This window comes from Halichoerus grypus, chromosome 15, assembly GCF_964656455.1.
Source record: "Halichoerus grypus chromosome 15, mHalGry1.hap1.1, whole genome shotgun sequence".
In the NCBI taxonomy this organism is placed as follows: Eukaryota; Metazoa; Chordata; class Mammalia; order Carnivora; family Phocidae; genus Halichoerus; species Halichoerus grypus.
This window is the reverse complement of record NC_135726.1, coordinates 57,904,137-57,930,585: the sequence shown is the minus strand read 5'-3', so window position 1 is coordinate 57,930,585 and position 26,449 is coordinate 57,904,137. Positions and strand designations below refer to the sequence as shown.

General features: G+C 55.5%; 2 protein-coding genes across 3 annotated transcripts; both read left to right on the top strand.

The window, feature by feature from the left end:
• Nucleotides 1-161: 161 nt before the first annotated feature.
• On the top strand, nucleotides 162-3,656 carry TNNI3 (troponin I3, cardiac type). The gene is made up of 8 exons (XM_036096905.2): nucleotides 162-477; nucleotides 705-717; nucleotides 861-947; nucleotides 1,356-1,397; nucleotides 1,672-1,803; nucleotides 2,189-2,278; nucleotides 2,806-2,982; nucleotides 3,509-3,656. Exons 1-8 carry the CDS (start codon nucleotides 467-469, stop codon nucleotides 3,590-3,592), a joined length of 636 nt encoding a protein of 211 aa, XP_035952798.1. The 5' UTR covers nucleotides 162-466; the 3' UTR covers nucleotides 3,593-3,656.
• A 1,321-nt stretch (nucleotides 3,657-4,977) lies between these two features.
• Nucleotides 4,978-24,653, top strand: TNNT1 (troponin T1, slow skeletal type). 2 transcript variants are annotated; one of them, XM_078063236.1, is made up of 13 exons: nucleotides 4,978-5,019; nucleotides 10,148-10,312; nucleotides 10,506-10,541; nucleotides 10,767-10,799; nucleotides 11,518-11,539; nucleotides 13,456-13,516; nucleotides 13,786-13,902; nucleotides 14,113-14,190; nucleotides 16,122-16,235; nucleotides 16,576-16,685; nucleotides 23,754-23,844; nucleotides 23,943-23,983; nucleotides 24,528-24,653. In XM_078063236.1, the coding sequence occupies exons 2-13, from the start codon at nucleotides 10,183-10,185 to the stop codon at nucleotides 24,571-24,573; spliced, it is 879 nt and encodes a 292-aa protein (XP_077919362.1). In that variant the 5' UTR covers nucleotides 4,978-5,019; nucleotides 10,148-10,182; the 3' UTR covers nucleotides 24,574-24,653. The 2 variants fall into 2 exon arrangements, with proteins under 2 accessions (XP_077919362.1, XP_077919363.1); XM_078063237.1 differs by lacking the exon at nucleotides 10,767-10,799.
• The last annotated feature ends 1,796 nt before the right edge of the window (nucleotides 24,654-26,449 follow it).

Sequence of the window (26,449 nt, the reverse complement as noted above, 5' to 3'; positions counted from 1 at the left end):
TGGACTCCTGGGTCTGAGGGAGGAGGAGGGGCTGGGGCCCTGGACTCCTGGGTCTGAGGGAGGAGGAGGGGCTGGGGTCCTGGACTTCTGGGTCTGAGGGAGGAGGATGGGGCTGGGGGCCTGGATTCCTGGGTTTGAGGGAAGAGGGGGCTGGGGGCCTGGACTCCTGGGTCTGAGTTCCCAGGCCGCCAAGGTGGAAGGGTGATCCAGCTGGAGCAGGGCCTGGCCCACCCCATCCCTCACGCGCCCCAGTTATCTCGCATCCCGGGCAGGGGGAGGAGGTGACAGCAGTATATTTAGTCTCAGTCCACGCCACTTGTCTCAGTGTCCTCAGTCAAGTTTGAGCAGCCCGGAGGAGAACGAAGCCCCGGGGGCCTTCAAGGTCACCCCGGACGCGCCCTCACTGACCCTCCAAGCGCCCCTTGCCCTTTCTCTGCCTCCTGCAACCCCTGGCCTGAGTCTCAGCATGGCGGACGAGTGAGTGCAGCTTGGTAACTCGGACTCCCGAGGCCTGAGGCGGTGGGAGGTGGACACAGGGCCTGAGAAGGGAGGTGGGGACAGGATCCCTGGGTGTCTGCACGAGGGAAGAGTTTGGGACTCAGACCCCCTAGGACCCAAGGGTGGGGGAGCTGGTGGGCCGGAGTCCCTTAGACTGGACGGGACACAGCCCCCCATTAATCCCCCCTCCCTGTCTCTCCCTCCAGGAGCAGCGATGCGGTGAGAGCGGGCACCTTCCGGGGGCGACCAACGGGGGAGGGGCGCAGCAGGGAGGGGCCTGGGGCAGGAGGCTGCAACCCCAGGACACGTGGTGGGGGGCTGGGGGACCCGGCGGTGACGCGGCTCCTTTCCCCCAACCCCAGGAGGGGTGCCCGCCCCCCGCTCCCACCCCGATCCGACGACGGTCCTCGGCCAACTACCGCGCGTACGCCACGGAGCCGCACGCCAAGGTGAGGGCGGGGCTGCGCGGGTCTGGGTTCGGAGTCCACAGAGGCGGGCGGCACCTAGGAGTGGGGGCGGGGCCAGAGCCTCAGACGGGGCGGGGCTTTGGTCGCGGGCGGAGCCTAGGAGGATGCCGAGCTTCAAGGGCGGGGTTTTGCAGAGGGAGGGCTCGGATTGGTGAGACCTGCCTATGGGCAGAGTTCCGTTGCCCGTGGGAACTGCGACTGCTTAGGGTAGAGAGGGCGGTGCCTAACCAGTCAGGGGCCAGGATTGGTGAATGGGGATGAGGGGCGTGGCTTCCCGTAGATTCGGGGCTGGATCAGGTGTGAGGGAGTGGCTGTGAGGCCCCCCCCGCCCCCACCGTCCGTCTTCCATTCCTCGCCCTGATTGTCCCTTACTCCATTCCACCCCGGCAGAAAAAGTCCAAGATCTCCGCCTCGAGGAAACTGCAGCTGAAGGTGCCGGCCTGGAGGGGGCTCCTAGGTGTCCTCAGGGGGCAGAGCTTGGGGGTTGGGTGCATGGGGGGCGGGGCCTCCGTGGCGAGCGGGCGGGGCTTGTGGTGAGCCGCCTTGGAACGATGGACCCGACCTTGAGGGGGAGTGTCTTTGTGGGACAGCTGACCGGGCCTGGGACTAGAGAGAGGGCTGTCCCGGCCAGGGCGGCTTCCCCGGTGCGGCGCGGCCCTCATCCGCTATCCCGGGGGTGCTGCGGCGCCTGGCCTCCCCTCCGCAGACCCTGATGCTGCAGATTGCGAAGCAAGAGCTGGAGCGGGAGGCGGAGGAGCGGCGCGGAGAGAAGGGGCGCGCTCTGAGCACGCGGTGCCAGCCCCTGGAGCTGGCCGGGCTGGGCTTCGCGGAGCTGCAGGTACCCGCTCTCAGCAGGGACTCCTGCCCAGCTGGGGATCCAAGGTTCCTAATGGCCGGTCTTGCATCCTTGGGACTCACGGGTCTAGTCACTATGCCCCACTTCTGCTGGGGACCTTGGGGTCCAGTCTCCCAATCCTTACCCTCAGGAGTTCAGAAATATGGCCTGCAGCTGCCTACAGTCTCAAAATCCAGAGGTTGATTTCTCCAGTCCCAGTTCCGTCAGATTCTCTGGACTCTTGGCTCCTAGCACCCTTTGTTCGAGCTGCCCCAGAGTCCAGCTTCAAACTATTCCTCCAGGACCAGGTGTCCAGACCCCCAGCCCCTCCTCCTTCAGACTCAGGACTCGGGGTCCCCCCCCACATATACCACAACTCCTTGACCAGGACTTGTGCCGACAACTCCACGCCCGCGTGGACAAAGTGGATGAAGAGAGATACGATGTGGAGGCGAAAGTCACCAAGAACATCACGGAGGTGGGGGACATTGGGAAGTCTCGGTCTCTTCAGGGTAGGGTCTGGTGCCTGTCCCCTTGCAGCTGTGTGTGGGTGCAGACGCCAGGAGACCCAGGACAGCTCTGTGGGGCTGGAAGGGACGGGGCAGAAGAATGAGTATAGAGTGGTTAGGGAAAGCTGTTCCGGGCAGACGGAACAGCATGCAAAAGCCAGGAGATGAAAAAGCGAAGATGTGTCTGTGGAAACGTGTAGCCGGAGCATCGAGTGTTGATGAGTGAGCTCAGGCATGGCTCAGGGAATTGTGGGATGCACACAGCTGGACCGGGATGTGTCCGTGTCTCCTTTGCAGAGAGGAGACTGGACAGATCGGGGAGGACTTAAGAGTTACTGGATGAGGCCCTTGGGATTTTTCTCAAAGGCGGTGGGCGCTGAGCCTGGATGAGGCCTCCGTAGGCTTGGAGAGGGATAGGAGGGAAATGTAGGGTGAAAGCATGGGGCTGGGGGAGGTGGAGTGGGGGGTCTCCACCTCCTCTTATGGCTGCTCCCAGATCGCAGATCTGACCCAGAAGATCTTTGACCTTCGGGGCAAATTTAAGCGGCCCACCCTGCGGAGGGTGAGGATCTCTGCGGATGCTATGATGCAAGCACTGCTGGGCGCCAGGGCTAAGGAGACCTTAGACCTGCGGGCCCACCTCAAGCAGGTGAAGAAGGAGGACACAGAGAAGGTGAGTGTGGCTCGGGCCAGGGAAAGGGGTGCTCAGAGGAGACAACAGTCCTAGGGCCTAAACTCAGGGCAGATGGTACTTGGAGTTATGGGGAGAAGAATCTGGTAAGGGGTCCTCAATAGGAACTGTAGGAGGGGCATAGGAAGTGCAAGAGGAAGAGAGAAACTAGAAGGGGAAGCCAGGAAGTGCATGAGGGAGAAAGGAAGTAGCAAGGAGTCAGGAAGTGTGTGAGGTCTACAGGAAGTCCATGAGAGAGAAAAGTAGTGCATGGGGGAGACAAGAAGGGGAAGACGCAGAGTCTCCTAGGAAGAGACATAAGCAAGGAGGCCCGCAGTGCGTGTGTTAGACAGGATGGGCATGGGGGCAAATGTGACGGGATTGCCTGAGGGGACGAGAAGTGTTCCAGAACCAGATCCCGGGATGGACATCCAAAACACAGTGGCCCAGAAGGCTGGAGGGTGGGCGGAGGATATTTGAGAGACTGTAGACCAGGGAGAGACCCTAACCCTTGACCCCATTCCTCCAGGAAAACCGGGAGGTGGGAGACTGGCGTAAGAACATCGATGCGCTGAGTGGAATGGAGGGCCGCAAGAAAAAGTTTGAAGGCTGAGCCGGCCTGCCCCCTGCCCTAGCCCTGAAGGTGTCCCGGAGGAATAAACCTTCTCTCTGAGCTAGGAGTGGCTGCACGTCTGCTGCCTGGGGGGGGGGGGGGGTGAGGTGTGAGGGAGATGAGAGGACAGAGGGGAGGGCCCCCCAAGCCACACCACACCACAGGAGCAGAGCTGGTGCGTTCTCAGCTCTTCTCCTGCACCTGGGGTGCAGAGAGGCTCAGACCAAGGCCCAAAGAGAGAGACACCCACAGACACAGAGAGAGCCAGAGACCCACAGAGAGGGAGAAAAGACAGAGATTCCTAGAAAGATGTGCAAAGAAAGGGACAATGGAGAGGCAGATGTATACCAAAAGCCCAGAGACCACTGAAAGAAAGAAATAGGGACCCAAAGAGGGAGAATGGCAGAGACATGGGGAAGGATGCCCCCGAAAGAGACAGAAAGATAGAGACACGGATCCAGAGACAAAGAGAGACAGAAACGGGGTCACAGACAGATACCAATAGACAGATACCGAGAGGGGCAGATTCACCTACAGAAATGCAGAGACAAAAATGCACGGGGAGACAAGGGGAGTGAAAGACACAGACGCGGAGAGATGCAGACAGAGCCTGAGACAGACCCAGAGAGAACCCCCAGAGAAATGCCCAGAAATAGACATAGAGATGGCAGACAGTGAGAGACAGAGACACGGAGAGGCAGGAGGGGTGGCTGGCTCCCCTAGAGTTCAAGGTCATGGCGTGGCAGGGAAAGGGTGGGGAGGAATCCCAAAACAGATCAGTGTCAGATGGAGGTGGGGGAGTGTGAGGTCGAGCAGGCCTGAAACCACACCCTCTCCCCTCCCCCGACCCACACCTGCTTCCCCGCTTTAGCGCCTGTTGTCACCAGGGTGGAATCCTGGTGGCAGACAAAGGGGTGGGGGTGGGGAGGGGGAGACAGAGACACACAGATGGAGAATCACAGAGACAAAGGAAAGAAGGACAGTGTCGGAGAGACAGAGAGACCGGAACCAGAGCCATATAAGAGAAAGCGCCCCTTCTACTCCTTTTGTCAATAAATATTCTCCAAGGACCTACTGTGTGCTGAGCACAGGGACTTCAAAGCATAGAGTGCAGCCTGCTGGAAGGGAGGTGGGGCGCCCAGAGGTTGGAGGTCACCTGACCCAGCCTGGGTTCAAGGCAGTGCTGATGGGGTGGAGGGGTCCCCAAGCAGCCAGGAGGTGCCAGGATCCTGAATGTGGAGCCAGAGTGGGGGCAGGGCAGCCTCGGAGCTGGGACTCTAGGTTGGAGAAAGGAATTCTCTGGCCCTCCCCGCCCCTGGGGGGCGGGGCCGAGGCTCCGCTATAAACCCCAGGGTGCTTGGGGGTGCTTCAGCTCGGTCCGCAAGGCTCTGTCCCGCCGCTCACTGACTCTGCAGACCCAGCCTTAGGTAATGGTCCCAGGGACTTTGTACTTGGGGGAGAGGACAGGAGGGGTGTGAAGGACTATGGAGGTGGACGGGGCACAAAATGAAGGCTTGAATTCCGGGGAAACTCAGACTTCACAGGGACTGAGGACTGAGGTATTAGGATTTGGGAGTTACAGAGTCTGGGGTGCCAAGATTGGGGTGTCCCAGAATATAATACCTTCAGACTGAAGAGGTCTGAGATCTGAGGGAATCTCAGGAATTGGGGGTTTCTGGGCTTAGCTGTTTGATGGTCTGGGGGTCAGGACAGGGAGCCTCTGGGGATTTGAGAATTGAGGTCTCCAGGTCTGAGGCCTTATGACTGGAGGTGTCAAAATTCGGGGCATCATGAATGCACCTCTGAGCTTGGGCATCTGGGTTTTGGGGTCTCAAGATTCTGAGGCTTCAGAATGTAGGTGTCAAGACCTAGGGCATCAAGATCTGAGGATGTCTCAGCCCAGAGTCTGGAGTCTCAGGAACTGGGGGTCTCAGAACCTGGAGACATGAGGACTTGCTTGTCCCCAGAAACCAGGGGCATCATCAATTGGGGTCTCGGGATTTAGGGGTGCTCTTAACCTGGGTACTGTGGGTCCTGGGGACCTTAAAGGTGGGGTGCTGTCTACGTAGGGGTCAGGATGAGGTCTATGGACAGGGCTGCTCTTGATGAGTTCAACCTCCTCCAAGGCTGTGGGTGGTGGGGCAAGGAGGGGACAGGTGGGAAGATAATCAGCCCGGGGGGGGGGGGGTGTGTGTGAGAGGGAGCGGGTGTGACTAATTCTCCCAGGAGCCTCCTCCCTTGAATCCCTTCTTAGGAAATGTCCTCTGTTTCACCATGTACGACATCCCCCCGAAATAGCCTTTGGGGGGTGGGGCAGCTATTGTCTTCAGGCCACAGTCCCTTCCCAAATACCTTCTCCTAATCCCCACTCAGATCAGATTCCCATGCACATGTCATAAGACAAAAGAGGACAGCTGTGGTGGTGGAGGGGCAGGAGTGCAGCATTGGGCCTGTGCCCCCCCCACACTTCCCAGAGCCTTTCCCTGTCAGGGCCCCCGACCCTCCTCCCTCAGACCCAGGAGTCCAGCCTCCCAGTCCCTCCTCCCTCAGACCCAGGAGTCCAGCCTCCCAGTCCCTCCTACCTCAGACCCAGGAGTCCAGACCCCCAGTCCCTCCTCCCTCAGACCCAGGAGTCCAGGCCCCCAGCCCCCTCCTCCCTCAGACCCAGGAGTCCAGGCCCCCAGCCCCCTCCTCCCTCAGACCCAGGAGTCCAGGCCCCAGTCCCTCCTCCCTCAGACCCAGGAGACCAGACCCCAGTCCCTCCTCCCTCAGACCCAGGAGTCCAGACCCCAGCCCCTCCTCCCTGAGACCCAGGAGTCCAGGGCCCCCCAGCACCTCCTCCCTAGCTCCTCCTCCCTCAGACCCAGGAGTCCAGGCCACCAGCTCCTCCTCCCTCAGACCCAGGAGTCCAGACCCCAGCCCCTCATTCCTCAGACACAGGAGTCCAGGCCCCCAGCCCCTCTTCCCTCAGACCCAGGAGTCCAGCCCCCCAGCCCCCTCCTCCCTCAGACCCAGAAGTCTAGGCCCCCAGCCCCTCCTCCCTCAGACCCAGGAGTCCTGGCCCCCAGCCCCTCCTCCCTCAGACCCAGGAGTCCAGGCCCCCAGCCCCTCCTCCCTCAGACCCAGGAGTCCTGGCCCCCAGCCCCTCCTCCCTCAGACCCAGGAGTCCAGACCCCAGTCCCTCCACCCACAGACCCAGGACTCTGGCCTCCAGCCCCTCCTCCCTCAGACCCAGGAGTTCAGGCCCCCAGCCCCTCCTCCCTCAGATCCAGGAGTCCAGGCCCCCAGCCCCCTCCTCCCTCAGACACAGGAGTCCAGGCCCCCAGCCCCCTCCTCCCTCAGACCCAGGAGACCAGACCCCAGCCCCCTCCTCCCTCAGACCCAGGAGTCCAGGCGCCCAGCCCCTCCTCCCTCAGACCCAGGAGCCCGGACACCAGCCCCTCCTCCCTCAGACCCAGGAGTCCAGGGCCCCCCAGCCCCTCCTCCCCTAGCCCCTCCTCCCTCAGACCCAGGAGTCCAGGCCCCCAGCTCCTCCTCCCTCAGACCCAGGAATCCAGACCCCAGCCCCTCATTCCTCAGACCCAGGAGTCCAGGCCCCCAGCCCCCTCCTCCCTCAGACCCAGGAGTCCAGACCCCAGTCCCTCCTCCCTCAGACCCAGGAGTCCAGGCCCCCAGCCCCCTCCTCCCTCAGACCCAGGAGTCCAGGCCCCCAGCCCCCTCCTCCCTCAGACCCAGGAGACCAGGCCCCTAGCCCCCTCCTCCCTCAGACCCAGGAGACCAGACCCCAGTCCCTCCTCCCTCAGACCCAGGAATCCAGGCCCCCAGCCCCTCCTCCCTCAGACCCAGGAATCCAGGCCCCCAGCCCCCTCCTCCCTCAGACCCAGGAGTCCAGGCGCCCAGCCCCTCCACCCTCAGACCCAGGAGTCCAGACCCCAGCCCCTCCTCCCTCAGACCCAGGAGTCCAGGGCCTCCAGCCCCGCCTCCCTCAGACCCAGGAGTCCAGGCCCCCAGCCACCTCCTCCCTCAGACCCAGGAGTCCAGGGCCCCCCAGTCCCCTCCTCCCTCAGACCCAGGAGTCCAGACCCCAGCCTCTCCTCCCTCAGACCCAGGAGTCCAGACCCCCAGCCCCTCCTCCCTCAGACACAGGGGTTCAGCCTCTCAGCCCCACCTCCCTCAGACCCAGGAGTCCAGGCCCCCAGCCCCTCCTCCCTCAGACCCAGGAGTCCAGCGCCCAGCCCCTCCTCCCTCAGACACAGGGGTTCAGCCTCTCAGCCCCACCTCCCTCAGACCCAGGAGTCCAGGCCCCCAGCTACCTCCTCTCTCAGACCCAGGAGTCCAGACCCCCAGCCCCCTCCTCCCTCAGACCCAGGAGTCCAGGCCCCCAGCCCCTCCTCCCTCAGACCCAGGAGTCCAGACCCCCAGCCCCTCCTCCCTCAGACCTGGAACTCTGGCCCCCAGCCCTCCTCCCTCAGACCCAGGAGTCCAGACCCCAGTCCCTCCTCCTCCCTCAGACCCAGGAGTCCAGGGCCCCCAGCCCCTCCTCCCTCAGGCCCAGGAGTCCAGCCTCCAGTCCCTCCTCCCTCAGACCCAGGAGTCCTCACCCCCAGCCCCTCCTCCTCCCTCAGACCCAGGAGTCCAGGGCCCCCAGCCCCTCCTCCCTCAGGCCCAGGAGTCCAGACCCCCAGCCCTCCTCCCTCAGACCCAGGAGTCCAGCCCCCAGTCCCTCCTCCCTCAGACCCAGGAGTCCAGACCCCCAGCCCCTCCTCCCTCAGACCCAGGAGTCCAGACCCCCAGCCCCTCCTCCCTCAGACCCAGGAGTCCAGGGCCCCCAGCCCCCTCCTCCCTCAGGCCCAGGAGTCCAGACACCCAGCCCCTCCTCCCTCAGACCCAGGAGTCCAGCGCCCAGCCCCTCCTCCCTCAGACACAGGGGTTCAGCCTCTCAGCCCCGCCTCCCTCAGACCCAGGAGTCCAGGCCCCCAGCTACCTCCTCTCTCAGACCCAGGAGTCCAGACCCCCAGCCCCCTCCTCCCTCAGACCCAGGAGTCCAGGCCCCCAGCCCCTCCTCCCTCAGACCCAGGAGTCCAGACCCCCAGCCCCTCCTCCCTCAGACCTGGAACTCTGGCCCCCAGCCCTCCTCCCTCAGACCCAGGAGTCCAGCCCCCAGTCCCTCCTCCTCCCTCAGACCCAGGAGTCCAGGGCCCCCAGCCCCTCCTCCCTCAGGCCCAGGAGTCCAGCCTCCAGTCCCTCCTCCCTCAGACCCAGGAGTCCAGGGCCCCCAGCCCCCTCCTCCCTCAGGCCCAGGAGTCCAGACACCCAGCCCCTCCTCCCTCAGACCCAGGAGTCCAGCGCCCAGCCCCTCCTCCCTCAGACACAGGGGTTCAGCCTCTCAGCCCCGCCTCCCTCAGACCCAGGAGTCCAGGCCCCCAGCTACCTCCTCTCTCAGACCCAGGAGTCCAGACCCCCAGCCCCCTCCTCCCTCAGACCCAGGAGTCCAGGCCCCCAGCCCCTCCTCCCTCAGACCCAGGAGTCCAGACCCCCAGCCCCTCCTCCCTCAGACCTGGAACTCTGGCCCCCAGCCCTCCTCCCTCAGACCCAGGAGTCCAGCCCCCAGTCCCTCCTCCTCCCTCAGACCCAGGAGTCCAGGGCCCCCAGCCCCTCCTCCCTCAGGCCCAGGAGTCCAGCCTCCAGTCCCTCCTCCCTCAGACCCAGGAGTCCTCACCCCCAGCCCCTCCTCCTCCCTCAGACCCAGGAGTCCAGGGCCCCCAGCCCCTCCTCCCTCAGGCCCAGGAGTCCAGACCCCCAGCCCTCCTCCCTCAGACCCAGGAGTCCAGCCCCCAGTCCCTCCTCCCTCAGACCCAGGAGTCCAGACCCCCAGCCCCTCCTCCCTCAGACCCAGGAGTCCAGGCCCCCAGCCCCTCCTCCCTCAGACCCAGGAGTCCAGGGCCCCCAGCCCCCTCCTCCCTCAGGCCCAGGAGTCCAGACACCCAGCCCCTCCTCCCTCAGACCCAGGATTCCAGACCCCCAGCCCCTCCTCCCTCAGGCCCAGGAGTCCAGACACCCAGCCCCTCCTCCCTCAGACCCAGGATTCCAGACCCCCAGCCCCTCCTCCCTCAGACCCAGGAGTCCAGGGCCCCCAGCCCCCTCCTCCCTCAGGCCCAGGAGTCCAGACACCCAGCCCCTCCTCCCTCAGACCCAGGAGTCCAGGCCCCCAGCCCCTCCTCCCTTAGACCCAGGAGTCCAGGCCCCCAGCCCCTCCTCCCTCAGACCCAGGAGTCCAGCGCCCAGCCCCTCCTCCCTCAGACACAGGGGTTCAGCCTCTCAGCCCCTCCTCCCTCAGGCCCAGGAGTCCAGACCCCCAGCCCCCTCCTCCCTCAGACCCAGGAGTCCAGACCCCCAGCCCCTCCTCCCTCAGACCTGGAACTCTGGCCCCCAGCCCTCCTCCCTCAGACCCGGGACTCTGGCCCCCAGCCCCCTCCTCCCTCAGACCCGGGACTCTGGCCCCCAGCCCCTCCTCCTCCGGGCCCGCACCTCACTCGCGTGTTCTCTGGTCCTCAGGTCACACAGGATGTCGGACACCGAGGAGCAGGAATATGAGGAGTGAGTGGCGCTGGCGGGAGGGCTGGGGGCGTGGAGAGGTGGGACACTCTCCCACCTCCAGCACGTCTAACCCTCCCTCTCGCCCTTTCCTTCCCACCCCTGCCCTCAGGGAGCAGCCCGAAGGTGAGTGGGCAGTGGGCGGGCCTCGGCGGCCTGGGGACACGCGCGCGGGAGGCGAGAGGACAGCGGGGTCACCCGCCGCCCCCGCGTCCCCCCTCCGGGGTTGCGGCGCCCTTCGCGTGCCCTCTCCGCACGGCCGGCGGCCCCCCCCGCGGGGCTCCTAACCCTGCCTTCTCTGCCCCCGCCCCCTTTCCAGAAGAGGAGGCTGCGGAGCAGGAGGAGGAGGAGGAAGGTGAGGCCTGACCCCCGGAGGTCTGCAGCCGGACGCAGCCCCGCGGGGCCGGGTGGGGAGGGGGCGGGGGCGGGGGGGCCGGCGGGCACTGGGCTCCCGACCGCCCCGGCTTCAGGTCCTTTAACAGCCTCTCCCCTCTCTTTCCTCTCTGCCCCCCACGCCCCGGCCTGGCCGCTCCCCCTCGCTCCCCCATCCTCGCTTCTCCCCCTGCCTCCTCCTCCCCAGCCGCCGAGGAGCCGGAGCCGGTGGCAGAGCGAGGTAACCGCGGCTGCTTCGCTTCTCGAGCCGGATTTCCTCGGGCCCTGGCCCCTGCGAGGACCCCCTGCGCCCCCGCAACCCGCCCCGGCCCGGTCCTTTAAGCCCCGGAGAGCTCGCGCGCCCTCTGGTGTCCACGAAGGGAAATCGCCTCGCTGAGGCTTTAACCCTTTCCCTTCTTTCTTAAAGAGACCGACACCCAAGCCTTCTTCCCCAACCTGGAGGAATACTTGTAGAAGGGTTGGATGTTTGCCAACAGGCACGCCCCCATCTTCGCCCCCGACCCTGTCATTTTTTTCCCTCCATATACATTCAAAGGTTGGGGCCTGAGTTGCAGAAGGGGCTCTCCCTGAGAGTCTGGATTCCTGTGTCCCCAGAGGGGAGGGGCTGGGGACACCCTGCAGTGCTAGGTGTAAATGGAGAAGAGCAGGAGCTCTGGGTATGTAGAAGGAGGAAGGTCTGGGGGGTTTGGACCCCTGAGTTCCCAGAGAAGTGGGAGGGGGATCCCCACACCAGTTCTGAATGTATATCTGATGCATGTGACCCTCTTCCCCCTTTACAGCCACCCTGATTTCCCTTCTCCCCTCTTCTCCCCCCACTCATGCCTCTCCCCCAGAGCTGCTCTTGGGGGCTGTGGCTTGGAGGGGGGTTCCCTCCTCTGGGTGTGTCAGGCCCACCCCCATGAACTCTTGCTAATTATCTCTTTGTATCTCCCCACTAGAAGAGGAGCGCCCCAAACCAAGGTGAGATCCTAGAGGGCTGGGGGGAGGGTCCCAATCACATCCTCCTAAATATATCCCCTACCCCCAGAGATACGGTGTGAGAAAGGCAGAAAAGGAGAGTGGGGCACTTGAAACAGGAAAGGACAGTGATTTCTTCTTTCAGCAAATGGTCCACAGAACTTCCCACGGCATTTGGCGAGTCAGATCCCATCTGCTCTGTTGGTGAAACAGACCCAAATACAGTGATGGTAGCACACAAGAGGGCCCTATGCTTGCCCTAGGCAGTCACAGAAGGCTTCCCAGGGGAGGTGATACCAGAGTCCCGAGGGATGAGGAGTTCACTAGCTGAAGGAAGTGGGAGGGATATTGTAGAGGAGAAAGCTGTGGGGAGCGCGCACGGTGCAGTGGCTGGATCTAGACCACTCTTTCGGGGAGCAGATACAGACACAGCTCATTCTGATGATGGAGGTCCTGTACTAGGCAGATCTGTGGAGGCCATGAGAGCTCGTGGGGGCAGAGGGTCCTGGAGGAGGTGACACTGGGGCCAAAGCTTGAAGAGGCAAGGAGGCAACAATCTGAGCATGAGAAAAAAACCTAGAAGCAGAGTTCTATGGGTTGATATGGGCAGTCGTGCCAATTTCATTGTGGCTAGAGCGTAGAGTGCAAGAAGGGGTGGGTCTGCGCAGGGTTTTGAGCAGAGGAGGCATTGGATCAGATCTGAGAGAGAGCAAGGGGGATCAGGGAAGGCTTGTTGGAGGCGGCAAGGCCTCTGGGGATGCAGTATATCAGGAGAAGAGCATTGCAGGCAGAGGGAACAGCATATGCAAAGGCCCAGGGGTGCAAAGGCACATGACATAGCCAGGGAACCATGAAATATGGTGTGTGTCTGTGAGGGAGGAGAGAAGTTGCTGGAGGAGTTGACTGGGGCCAGATGGAGAAGGGCTTTGAATGCTGAGTTGCTTAGACTTTGTCTTAAGGGTGAGCTCTGAGCTAACGTCATGAAGGAAGATAAACTGAAGGTGGACAGCCTGAGGCTGGGAGGCCAGGAGGAGGCTGGTATAAAGGTTCACAGGGGAGGGGCTGAGGCCTGAGCTGAGCAGGGGGCGTGGGTGGGAAAGGGGGAACAGACTGGGGAGATGCCTAGGCGAAGAGGCCAGGACTTGCTGTTGGAGCAAGGGGAGGGAGGAGGTGAGGGTCTGGGCTGAGAACCTGAGGGGTGGTGCAGCCACCACTCCGTCTTGGGGAAGTTGACGGGCTCCGTGGAGGCAAGGTGTGTGAGAATGCCGGAAATGTTCAGGAGGCACCCGTTAACCCGAGTCAGGGATCTCGGAGAGAGTCTGGGCTGGAGACAGAGGTGGTGCATCCTCGGTAATTGACGATAATCGAAGTCACGGGACTGAATGACGTGGATCGTGAGAGTTTCCTATGCATAAATAAAAGGGCGAAACTCTTTAAAGGGCTTTCTGGGGACAAGGAGACAGAGATGGGACAGCTAGAGGAGTCGGAAGCAAATCAGGCGACGGACAGTGCTGTCTTAAAAAGCAGAGAATTCGAATGTAGGTGTGGCCTAGGGCACCAACACCCAATACGAATTTAATGCAAGCCACATATGTAAAAATATCTGTATTTTTACAAGCTGCACTTTAAAAAGTAAAACAAAACAGGTAAAAATTAATCTTCATAGCATTTTTTTAATTCAACCCGTTATATCTGAAATTTCATCATTTCAACATGTAATCGATAGGAGACATTAGTGAAATATATTACATTTTTCTGTTTGAGCCAAGCGTTCGAAATCCAGCGTGTTTCACAGACAGCCCATAGAATCTCGATTCGGACCAGCTCCCTGTCAGGTGCCCTGAAGCTGGCTGCCACACTGGACAGCCCTCCATCAGGGAGCTCAGGCTGCTCAGTCTTTTCCCCTTTCCACCCATCAGGCCTGTGGTCCCTCCCCTGATTCCCCCGAAGATCCCAGAAGGGGAACGTGTGGACTTCGATGTAAGTAAAGGACACCCAGTCCCCAGGTGCCTTTGTGCAAATTAGGAAGAGGCGCCCCTGGCTTCTCCCTTCTTTTGGAGTCCCCTAAAATGGACCGCATGGGCCACTAGTGCCACCTGCTGGGAACATCGCGAACAGCGGCCCCCGGTCCCCTAAACGGTCCAAGTCGGCAAGGGCCCTGCCGCGACATGTCTCCGAGGGCTCACAAGTGGGGGCCCGGCCCTCCGCACTGCCTGGGAATGACGCGGCCCCCACCCTTCGTCCTGCAGGACATCCACCGGAAGCGCATGGAGAAAGATCTGCTGGAGCTGCAGACGCTCATTGACGTGCATTTTGAACAGCGGAAGAAAGAGGAAGAGGAGCTCATTGCTCTAAAAGAGCGCATTGTGAGTGGAGGGAGGTGGGGTTCTGCAGATTCCTCCCTCACCCCGTGCCGTCCTGGGTCTGGCAATGGTTCCTGTCCAGTACAGACCTGAGGCTGAATCATCTGGGAACTTGTCCAAGTTGGTGGCCACACTCAAACTTGCTCATCTCTGCTCTTGACTTCCTTGGGGAGGGGGCATCCCTGCAACCCCTCATTCTTCTCCCCTCCGCAGGAGCGGCGCCGGGCTGAGAGAGCTGAACAGCAGCGCTTCCGAACTGAGAAGGAGCGCGAGCGTCAGGCCAAACTGGCGGTGGGTGCCTCCCCTGCCCTGCGAGACCAAATGTTTCTTCTTCAGCTGGATGCTCTATTTCCCATTCATGATCTTTTCTATGGTCCTGAGAAAGTCCTTGCGCTGTATTATTCAAGGATCTCTCAGTTGGAAGGGACAGAAACCCCAACCTAAACTGGATTCAGCAGAAAGAGCATTTTATTTGCTCATATGACTAAAAAAGTGTAGAGTGTGACTTGTTTCAGGTATGGCTGGATCAAGGAACTCAAGATTACAAAGACCCAGCTTTTCTCTTCCTATCCCTGGGCCCATCTTTCTGTGGACACTGGGGTGATGAGGTCATCGTGAGTTTGCCCGGGATGTTCCTGGTCTGAGTCCTGAAAATGCTGTATCCCATCAGTCCCAGGTGAACCAGATGGTCAGTCACCCTACTGGACACCTTCTTCTCAGGCAGGGGTGGCAAGTGACCACCAACAACTCTGGCTATCAGTCCTCTTTTATCTGTCTTCTACATCATTCTGGGATGAGTTCAGATTGGCCACCTGTCCATCTTGTAGTGAATTGCTGGCTAGTTGTAGGAGATTGGTGAGAATGCTCCCATTGGTGTAGGCTTTGGAAACATGATCTGCCTTGGCATCAAGGAGTGGCCCACTTGAATCACTTTTAAAGATTAGGAGTTGGGTGACATGGTAGACATCGTACTGGTCTCCCAAAGATGTTCACATCCTAATTCCCAGAGTCTATGAATATGGTGCCTTGCACGGCAAAAGATGGTGCCTGTGATTAAGTTAAGGATCTTGAGGTGGGAGATGATTCTGGATTATCCAGATGGACCTCGTGTTATCACAAGGGTCCTTGCAAGAGGGAAGCTGTACGGTCAGAGTCAGAGATGTTTGAGGATCCTTCTCTGCTAGCTTAGAAGACGGAGGACGGGGCCTGGAGCCAAGGGAGGCAGGCAGCCCCTAGAAGCGAGGGCAAGAGAGTGAATTCTCCCCTAGAGCCTCCACAAGGAACCAGCCCTATTCACTCCTTGATTTTAGCCCAGAAGACCCATTTTAGACTTCTGACCTGCAGAACTGTAAGGCGATAAACGTGTGCCAATTTTTAAAAGATATTTATTTATTTATTTGAGAGAGAGAGAGCACAAGTGGGGGGAGTGGCAGAGGGAGAGGGAGAAGCAGACTCCCCACCGAGCAGGGAGCTGAACACGAGACTCCATCCCAGGACCCTGGGATCAGGACCCGAGCTGAAGGCAGATGTTTAACCAACTGAGCCACCCAGGCTCCTCAAACTTGTGCTGTTTTAAGCTATTAAATTTGCAAATTTCAGCAGTGATAGGAGATTAATTCAGATGGGGCATGCTGGACATGCCAGAGCTGTCATACCCACCTCACCAGCGCTTTCAGTGGGGACAGGAGTTGGTCTGGACAAGCCACTGTTTCTGGAACGTGGGGCTGCCTTCAGTAGACATTCTAGAACCTCGTCCTCAGACTCAAGGCCAGCAGCCGCTTCAGTACTCCAAGTCCCCCACCCCCATCACCGGTCACCCTCCTGCATCCTCTGACGCCGTTATTCTTGTCTCATGAGAATAAAGCAGACGAAGGCCCAGAGAGGGGGAGTATCTGCACTGAGGCCACCCAGCAACGCTCAGCATTGGCCATTCAGACTAGAGGAATGCAGAAAAAAGCAGGAATATTCCTTTCCCATTTTAAAAGTTTTGCTTGGGGGATATTAAGGCTCAGAGAGGAGAAGGGACTTGCAGGTGGTCACACAGCCAGGCCTGGAAGGGTCAGGAGCAGAACGTCTGCGTTTTTGCCTGTTTGGACATTGACTTTGTCTCATGCACTGGGTCTGACTGACCCCTGCTTCACTCAGCTCCCACATCCCCATCTCAGACCCCTTCCCTGCAGGGGGTGGGACAGGCCTTGGGGTTAACACCCTTCTTCCCTCAGGAGGAGAAGATGCGGAAGGAGGAAGAGGAGGCCAAGAAGCGGGCTGAGGATGATGCCAAAAAGAAGAAGGTTCTATCCAATATGGGAGCCCATTTTGGGGGTTACCTGGTCAAGGTGAGTTCAGCCCGCTGGGACCTAAGGTCTATGTTCCCAGGGAGGAAGCAACTGAGGACCTAGATTTCTGGTTCCTGATGGAGGTGGGGGCTGGGGGCTGGACTCCTGGGTCTATGGGAGGAGGGGCTGATGGTCTGGACTCCTGAGTCTGAGGGAGGAGGAGGCTGGGGGGCTGGACTCCTGGGTCTGAGGGGGGAGGACCTGGGGGTCCTGGACTCCTGGGTCTGAGGGAGGAGGGGCTGGGGGGGTCTGGACTCCCGGGTGTAGGGACAAGGTGGGGAGGAACCCCCTGTGTTCTGATCTATCCCACAGTTCAGTATGTCCTTTTCCCTACCCTCAGGCAGAACAAAAACGCGGTAAGCGCCAGACAGGTCGGGAGATGAAAGTGCGCATCCTGAGTGAGCGTAAAAAGCCTCTGAACATCGACCACATGGGAGAAGACCAGCTCCGGTAGGTGGGATGGGGGCTCAGGGTGGGAGGGGGCCGTTGAAAGACGGCAAGATAAGGGGACTCTTACCCAGCTCTGGGAGGGCAGAAGCACAGGTCTGAGCCCTGGTGCTGTGTGACTTTGGACAAGTGTGTCCCCCTCTCTGGGCCTCTGTTGTCTTCCCTGGGAAACGTCACTGATATAGGACCCACTTTTTGTGGGTACCATGACCTGTAGAGTCTGGGAAGTAATATGGTGGGAAGCCAGAGAAGATGGCTCACCAAAAGTTACGAGATTATGTTGACCTATTGATGTCCCCTGGAAACTCAGGCAGGCCCCATCTTTATGTGAATTAAAGCCAGACATGCTGGTGAGAACTTTCCAGCCAAGTCTCTACCCCATGGGACCCTATCTGCCCCTTTACGTCCCATTCACAGGACAGCCCATGTCTTGTGATAAGCCGCCAGAGGGAAGGGTGCAGAGGGCTTTTCCTTCTGGGGCCTCATTGGTAGCTTGATGTTCTCTGGTCTGGGCATGACTCATAAAGTCAGAAACCCCCACCGCCCCAGAGGTAGCACCGTGAGGGGGACCGAAGCTCAGCACCTGCTCCACCACTTACCAGCTGTGTGATCTTAGCACGTTATGTAATTTTTCTGAGCCTCACTTTCCTTACTGGTAAAATGAGGCTGGGATAACAAAAGTCTACCTCATACACCTGTGAAAGGTCAGTGAGATGATGATGAAAACAGTCTACCTCATACACCTGTGAAAGGTCAGTGAGATGATGAAAACAGTCTACCTCATACACCTGTGAAAGGTCAGTGAGATGATGATGAAAACAGTCTACCTCATACACCTGTGAAAGGTCAGTGAGATGATGATGAAAACAGTCTACCTCATACACCTGTGAAAGGTCAGTGAGATGATGAAAACAGTCTACCTCATACACCTGTGAAAGGTCAGTGAGATGATGAAAACAGTCTACCTCATACACCTGTGAAAGGTCAGTGAGATGACGATGATGAAAACAGTCTACCTCATATACCTGTGAAAGGTCAGTGAGATGATGATGATGAAAACAGTCTACCTCATATACCTGTGAAAGGTCAGTGAGGTGATGATGAAAACAAAGTCTACCTCACACTCCTGTGAAAGGTCAGTGAGGTGATGATGAAAACAAAGTCTACCTCATACACTTGTGAAAGGTCAGTGAGGTGATGATGATGAAAACAAATTCTACCTCATACCTTTGAAAGGTCAGTGAGGTGATGATGATGAAAACAAAGTCTACCTCATACACTTGTGAAAGGTCAGTGAGGTGATGATGATGATGAAAACAAAATCTACCTCATATACCTGTGAAAGGTGAGATGATGATGATGAAAACAAAGTCTATCTCACACTCCTGTGAAAGGTCAGTGAGGTGATGAAAACAAAGTCTACCTCATACACTTGTGAGAGGTCAGTGAGGTGATGATGAAAACAAAGTCTACCTCATACACTTGTGAGAGGTCAGTGAGGTGATGATGATGAAAACAGAGTCTACCTCATACACTTGTGAGAGGTCAGTGAGGTGATGATGATGAAAACAGTCTACCTCATACACTTGTGAGAGGTCAGTGAGGTGATGATGAAAACAGAGTCTACCTCATACACTTGTGAGAGGTCAGTGAGGTGATGATGAAAACAAAGTCTACCTCATACACTTGTGAAAGGTCAGTGAGGTGATGATAACAAAGTCTACCTCATACACTTGTGAGAGGTCAGTGAGGTGATGATGATGAAAGTCTACCTCATACACTTGTGAAAGGTCAGGTGATGATGATGATGAAAACAAATTCTACCTCATACCTTTGAAAGGTCATTAGGTGATGATGATGATGAAAACAAAGTCTACCTCATACACTTGCGAAAGGTCAGTGAGGTGATGATGATAACAAGGTCTACCTCATACACTTGTGAGAGGTCAGTGAGGTGATGATGAAAACAAAATCTACCTCATATACCTGTGAAAGGTGAGATGATGATGATGAAAACAAAGTCTATCTCACACTCCTGTAAAGGTCAGTGAGGTGATGAAAACAAAGTCTACCTCATACACTTGTGAAAGGTCAGTGAGGTGATGATGAAAACAAAGTCTACCTCATACACTTGTGAAAGGTCAGTGAGGTGATGATGAAAACAAAGTCTACCTCATACACTTGTGAGAGGTCAGTGAGGTGATGATGATGAAAACAAAGTCTACCTCATACACTTGTGAGAGGTCAGTGAGGTGATGATGATGAAAAGAAAATCTACCTCATACCTGTGAACGGTCAGTGAGGTGATGATGATGAAAACAAAGTCTACCTCATACACTTGTGAGAGGTCAGTGAGGTGATGATGAAAACAAAGTCTACCTCATACACTTGTGAGAGGTCAGTGAGGTGATGATGATGAAAACAAAGTCTACCTCATACACTTGTGAGAGGTCAGTGAGGTGATGATGATGAAAACAAAGTCTACCTCATACACTTGTGAGAGGTCAGTGAGGTGATGATGATGAAAAGAAAATCTACCTCATACCTGTGAACGGTCAGTGAGGTGATGATGATGATGAAAACAAAGTCTACCTCATACACTTGTGAGAGGTCAGTGAGGTGATGATGAAAACAAAGTCTACCTCATACACTTGTGAGAGGTCAGTGAGGTGATGATGATGAAAACAAAGTCTACCTCATACACTTGTGAGAGGTCAGTGAGGTGATGATGATGAAAAGAAAATCTACCTCATACCTGTGAACGGTCAGTGAGGTGATGATGATGATGAAAACAAAGTCTACCTCATACACTTGTGAGAGGTCAGTGAGGTGATGATGAAAACAAAGTCTACCTCATACACTTGTGAGAGGTCAGTGAGGTAATGATGATGAAAGAAAGTCTACCCCATACACTTGTGAGAGGTCAGTGAGGTAATGATGATGAAAGAAAGTCTACCCCATACACTTGTGAGAGGTCAGTGAGGTGACGATGATGAAAACAAAGTCTACCTCATACACTTGTGAGAGGTCAGTGAGGTGATGATAACAAAGTCTACCTCATACACTTGTGAGAGGTCAGTGAGGTGATGATGAAAACAAAGTCTACCTCATACACTTGTGAGAGGTCAGTGAGGTAATGATGATGAAAGAAAGTCTACCCCATACACTTGTGAGAGGTCAGTGAGGTGACGATGATGAAAACAAAGTCTACCTCATACACTTGTGAGAGGTCAGTGAGGTGATGATAACAAAGTCTACCTCATACACTTGTGAGAGGTCAGTAAGGCGATGATGATGAAAACAAAGTCTACCTCATACACTTGTGAGAGGTCAGTGAGGTGATGATGAAAACAAAGTCTACCTCATACACTTGTGAGAGGTCAGTGAGGTGATGATGAAAACAAAGTCTACCTCATACACTTGTGAGAGGTCAGTGAGGTGATGATGATGATGAAAAGAAAATCTACCTCATACCTGTGAGCGGTCAGTGAGGTGATGATGATGATGAAAACAAAGTCTACCTCATACACTTGTGAGAGGTCAGTGAGGTGATGATGAAAACAAAGTCTACCTCATACACTTGTGAGAGGTCAGTGAGGTGATGATGAAAACAAAGTCTACCTCATACACTTGTGAGAGGTCAGTGAGGTGACGATGATGAAAACAAAGTCTACCTCATACACTTGTGAGAGGTCAGTGAGGTGATGATGATGATGAAAACAAAGTCTACCTCATACACTTGTGAGAGGTCAGTGAGGTGATGATGATGATGAAAACAAAGTCTACCTCATACACTTGTGAGAGGTCAGTGAGGTGATGATGATGAAAACAAAGTCTACCTCATACACTTGTGAGAGGTCAGTGAGGTGATGATGATGATGAAAACAAAGTCTACCTCATACACTTGTGAGAGGTCAGTGAGGTGATGATGATGATGAAAACAAAGTCTACCTCATACACTTGTGAGAGGTCAGTGAGGTGATGATGAAAACAAAGTCTACCTCATACACTTGTGAGAGGTCAGTGAGGTGATGATGATGAAAACAAAGTCTACCTCATACACTTGTGAAAGGTCAGTGAGGTGAATATGATGAAAACAGTCTACCTCATAGACCTGTGAAAGGTGAGGTGATGATGATGATAAAAAGAAAATCTATCTCATATACCTGTGAAAGGTCAGTGAGGTGATGATGAAAACAAAATCTACCTCATACACCTGTGAAAGGTCAGTGAGGTGATAACAAAATCTACCTCATACACCTGTGAAAGGTCAGCGAGGTGATGATGAAAACAAAATCTACCTCATACACCTGTGAAAGGTCAGTGAGGTGATAACAAAATCTACCTCATACACCTGTGAAAGGTCAGTGAGGTGATGATGAAAACAAAATCTACCTCATACACCTGTGAAAGGTCAGTGAGGTGATAACAAAATCTACCTCATACACCTATGAAAGGTCAGTGAGGTGATGATGAAAACAAAGTCTACCTCACACTCCTGTGAAAGGTCAGTGAGGTGATGATGATGAAAACAAAATCTACCTCACACTCCTGTGAAAGGTCAGTGAGGTGATGATGATGAAAACAAAATCTACCTCACACTCCTGTGAAAGGTCAGTGAGGTGATGATGATGAAAACAAAATCTACCTCACACTCCTGTGAAAGGTCAGTGAGGTGATGATGATGATGAAAACAAAATCTACCTCACACTCCTGTGAAAGGTCAGTGAGGTGATGATGATGATGAAAACAAAATCTACCTCACACTCCTGTGAAAGGTCAGTGAGGTGATGATGATGATGAAAACAAAATCTACCTCATACACCTGTGAAAGGTCAGTGAGGTGATGATGAAAACAAAGTCTACCTCACACTCCTGTGAAAGGTCAGTGAGGTGATGATGATGGAAACAAAATCTACCTCATACACCTGTGAAAGGTCAGTGAGGTGATGATGAAAACAAAGTCTACCTCATACACCTGTGAAAGGTCAGTGAGGTGATGATGAAAACAAAATCTACCTCATACACCTGTGAAAGGTCAGTGAGGTGATGATGAAAACAAAGTCTACCTCACACTCCTGTGAAAGGTCAGTGAGGTGATGATGATGGAAACAAAATCTACCTCATACACCTGTGAAAGGTCAGTGAGGTGATGATGAAAACAAAGTCTACCTCATATACCTGTGAAAGGTCAGTGAGGTGATGATGATGAAAACAAAGTCTACCCCACACTCCTGTGAAAGGTCAGTGAGGTGATGATAATGATGAAAACAAAATCTACCTCATACACCTCTGTAAGGTCAGTGAGGTGATGATGATGATGATGAAAACAAAATCTACCTCATACACCTGTGAAAGGTCAGTGAGGTGATGATGATGATGAAAACAAAATCTACCTCACACTCCTGTGAAAGGTCAGTGAGGTGATGATGATGATGAAAACAAAATCTACCTCACACTCCTGTGAAAGGTCAGTGAGGTGATGATGATGATGAAAACAAAATCTACCTCACACTCCTGTGAAAGGTCAGTGAGGTGATGATAATTGATGGTGGTGGTGGTGGCGGCTGCAGCAGCCATGCCCTATGGAGGGCTTACAACCCTGTGAGGTAGATACTATGATTATCCTCCTATTAAAGATGAGGGACCTGAGGCACAGAGAGGTTAAGTAACCTTTCCAGGGTTGCACAGCTTTGCAAGTGTAAGAGCTGGGATTTGAACGCTGGAGAAGTCTGGTGCAGCAGCCTGTGTTATAAAGAGGTGTGATGGTAGATGTTTAACAGCCAGCTCTCCAGGGGCAGAAAAACTGTAGCATTTGCCAGTTTCCATGATGTAACTATTCCCACCATGTGGATTTCAAACTACCAGTGTGAGGGCGCTGCTCGCAAGAAAAGATGCACAGGGTCAGGGTCAGCTCGTGGAGGCGTTTACATGGCTCCAGCCTCCAGCTCGCTATGTGCTCTCCCTTCTGAGCACGTTATCACAGGGCCCCGCATAAAGTAACATCTGGCTGGTGTTCCTTCCCCCCTTTTCCTTTTATTTCTCTGTTCTCCCCCACACGTCCATGCGTAACTTGGGTCCACTAATATTTAGGTCCAGTTACCTCACTTTTATTCATTAGTTAAAGGTCATATGTGGATCTATAACATTTTTCAAATAAAAATGTGCCCCAGAAGAGAAGGCAGTGGAAAGCTGGTAGCTAGCAAGACAAAACAAGCAATGCTAATAATAATAAAGTGAACAGTAACACTGACTTTATTGAGTGTTTACTATGTTGCATTATACATCTTATAAGTTATGTGTGATAGATTTTTATCAGTTAAGTTTGGTCTCTAGTGAAGACACCTGTTCATAGCAGCCTAAAATACTGAGGCTTATTTTCCCACAGAGGAGAAATGTGAGACTAGTTGGTATGAAACTCTAGAAAATCACCAGAGACCCAGACTCCTGTTTCTCTGCTCCACCACACTTAGCCCGATATTTCCATCCTCAGAATCACGTCGTGGTCCAATGAGGCTGCTGGGGCTCCAGCCAACACATCCAAGCAGCAGGAAGAAGTTGCATGGAAAGAGCCACAAAAGGCTTTCTGGGAAGCCCTACCCAAAGACCTGTTTTCATCCCATTGGCCACCCTACCTGCACGGGAGATTTGGGACAGTGACTTTTTAACTGGGCCTATCGCAAAATGTTGTTTCTAAGGAAGAACGGGAGAAGAGGTGTAGAGCAGGCAGCCACGGTTTTACGGAGAGGGAGACAGGATCCTCTTACTTGGCAAAAGTCACAAACCAGAGAATGGCAAAGCTGGGGTTTGAAACAGGGCTTCCTGACTCCAGAGTGTGGGTCCTTAACCATGACATGTTCTCCCTTAGGGAAGTAGGAATTTTGAATGTGGAGACAGCGGGCAGAGATTAATAAACCCTTTCCTTCCATTCACTTTGAATATTTTGGCCTCGGATATTAACGAAATGGCAGCCGTGATGCCCCACTCCGAGTCTGGCCCTATGGCTTTGGGCGGTTCTCTCTGGGCTGAGAGAGGCCGGCCCTCTCCCTGACAGCCCGTCTGCCCTACCAGGGAGAAGGCCCAGGAACTGTCGGACTGGATCCACCAGCTCGAGTCCGAGAAGTTTGACCTGATGGAGAAGCTGAAGCAGCAGAAGTATGAGGTGAGACCCATCTCCCAGGGAGGACGGCGGCGCAGGGCAGGGGCGGGCGGGCGTGTCCCCGTGGCTGTCCTCCCAGCATCTCCCTCTTTCCCGCGCAGATCAACGTGCTCTACAACCGCATCAGCCACGCCCAGAAGTTGTAAGTGTGCCTCCTCTGACTCTGGGGTTTGTCGCTCCTTCCCTGTGGCTCCCCTCACCCCTCCACACCGTGCAGTGCCCAGGACAGCCTCTGCCCCAGATGTCAACAGGCTGAGAACCCCGCGTCACTTCTGTTTCTTGCTCTGCCTCTCCCTGCTCCCTTTCTCCTGCTCGCTGTTCATCTATCCCTGTCTCCCACTTTGCGTCTCTTTCACCCCAGCCTTGGCCCGTCTTCCATGCTACCCACTCTCCGTCACTCATCCCTCCCTTCCCCCCAGCCCATCCTCCTAAACAGCCATCAGCTCCCACGGGAACACCCTGAGCTCACTTCCCAACATCAGCTCCCGCAGATGGGTGGGCGCTGGCCCCAGACCATCAACCACACCACCCCAGCCAGTCACCAGAGGACGCATTTGCCTGCCCCTTCCTCTGGGCAGGGAGAGCGGGAATTGGGGGGGGGGCAGACTTCTGAATTGAGGGCAGGTCCCATCTCAGAGGTTGGGGGAGCCCTTCCTTCCTGACACCCTCTCCCTCTTCTCCTACAGCCGGAAGGGGGCAGGGAAGGGCCGCGTTGGAGGACGCTGGAAGTGAGGACCTGGGGCTGTGCGTGCCCTGAGGTGTTGGAGTGTGGGTCCCCTCTGTGGTTGAAATAAACGCGCCCCCTGCAGACACCTGCTGAGTTCTCTGGCGGTCATTACTACCAGCCTCCGGGCTCCATCTGACTTAGTGCCTGGAGAGCCCTAACAGTCACTGCGGTGGCAGGTAACGTTGAACCCTCCGCCGCAGGAAACGCAACACGGTGCGGCCACTTTGGAAACCAGTCTGGTAGTTCCTCAAAAAGCTAAGCGCGGAGTTACCGTAGGGCCCGGTAATTCCACTCCTGCAGATCTGCCTGCCACAAGTGAAAACATAGGTCAGTCCACACGCACGCTGGGCGCAGATGTTGGCAGCAGCATTACTCAAAGCAGCCAAAAGGTGGAAACGGCCCAAATGCCCACCAGCTGGCGGGTGGATACCAGGCGATGTTCCTCCGCCGTAAAAAGGGGCGAGGTCCTGACACGCGCTGTGATGTCCACGAATCTCGAAGAATCATGGGGCTCGCTGAACGAAGCCAGACACAGAAGGCCACAGATTGTGTGATTTCATGTATGCGAATTGTCCAGAGGGCAAATCCATGGAGGCATGAAGGAGATCGGTGGCTTCCAGGGGCTGGGGAAGGGCAGGATGGGGTGCTGAAAACGCTTGGAATTCCTAGTGATGGTGGCACGCGCAACCTTGTGAATATAAAAAGCCATTCAACTGTACCCCCTTTTTTAAAAAAAAGATTTTATTTATTTGGGAGATAGCACAAGCAGGGGGAGCGGCAGGCAGAGGGAGAGGCAGACTCCCCGCTGAGCACGGAGCCCATCGGGGGGCTCGAGCCCAGGACCCTGGGATCGTGACCTGAGCTGAGTGCAGCCGCATAACCAACTGAGCCATCCAGGCGCCCCCTGTACACTTTTTAAAAAAGATTTTATTTTTTTAAGTGATCTCTACGCCCGTCTTGGGGCTTGAACTCAAAATCCTGAGATCGAATTGCATGCTCTACGGACAGAGGCTGCCACGCACCCCCTGAACTGTACACTTTAAACAGGCTTTTTTTTTTTTTTCGGTGTGAATCAAATCTGAATTTTATTTTTTTTTAAATTTTTTATTGTTATGTTAATTACCATACATTACATCATTAGTTTTTGATGTAGTGTTCCATGATTAATTGTTTGTGCATAACACCCAGTGCTCCATGCAGAACGTGCCCTCCCCATCAAATCTGAATTTTAAGATGCAAAACCAACCCAAACAAAACAATGTGTCAAGTGGCACACGGAGGAGGATCCACTCTCGGTGTCGAAGCAATGCCCACCATTTGCTGCTCTGCCTGCAGTTTTAAGGTTAAGCGTTGCAATTCCAGTGTTAGCACTGAGAGAAAATAGGCCTGGGAAGTGAAAAAAGGTTCACTTTGGAAAAACAAAGGGAAGAAGAGAGTTTTAACGAGTGGGATAAGAAAATGTCTGCATACAGCCTATCAGATACCTTACTTACACTCTGGACAACTCCAGGAGGCAGAGATTAGCCCCAGGCCCCGCAGCGAGGAAGTGGGCAGAAACAAAGTGTCAAACGCATGACTTCTTAAATCAGACCTGGAATTCTTCACCATTGCAGCAGAATAGAATTTTAAAATAGAGGCTAAGTCTAAATTCTGCAGTCAGTGTAAAGATTGCTAATTGAGCTGACGGTGGGAACGCGTCTCACACTTTGTTGTGTGGGTTGAGGAGATACCCGAGATAAACAATCACAGTCACGAAAACATAGAGACGTATTTACATGGACACTTACAGACTAATAAACACGAGCCCCTATAAATAGCATACACCCGGGCACACACAGGATCGCAAGTACAGTTGTTATAAGGTGTCACAGTTGTGCACAG

Bases quoted from the DNA above. Each gene is read 5' to 3' on its own strand.
- TNNT1 (XM_078063236.1), top strand. From the start codon at position 10,183: ATGAGGAGTGAGTGGCGCTGGCGGGAGGGCTGGGGGCGTGGAGAGGTG. The intron at 11,540-13,455 runs GTGAGATCCTAG...TCCACCCATCAG, and splicing joins GAGGAGCGCCCCAAACCAAG to GCCTGTGGTCCCTCCCCTGA. The intron at 14,191-16,121 runs GTGGGTGCCTCC...TTCTTCCCTCAG, and splicing joins AGCGTCAGGCCAAACTGGCG to GAGGAGAAGATGCGGAAGGA.
- TNNI3 (XM_036096905.2), top strand. The intron at 948-1,355 runs GTGAGGGCGGGG...CCACCCCGGCAG, and splicing joins CCACGGAGCCGCACGCCAAG to AAAAAGTCCAAGATCTCCGC. The intron at 1,398-1,671 runs GTGCCGGCCTGG...TCCCCTCCGCAG, and splicing joins CGAGGAAACTGCAGCTGAAG to ACCCTGATGCTGCAGATTGC.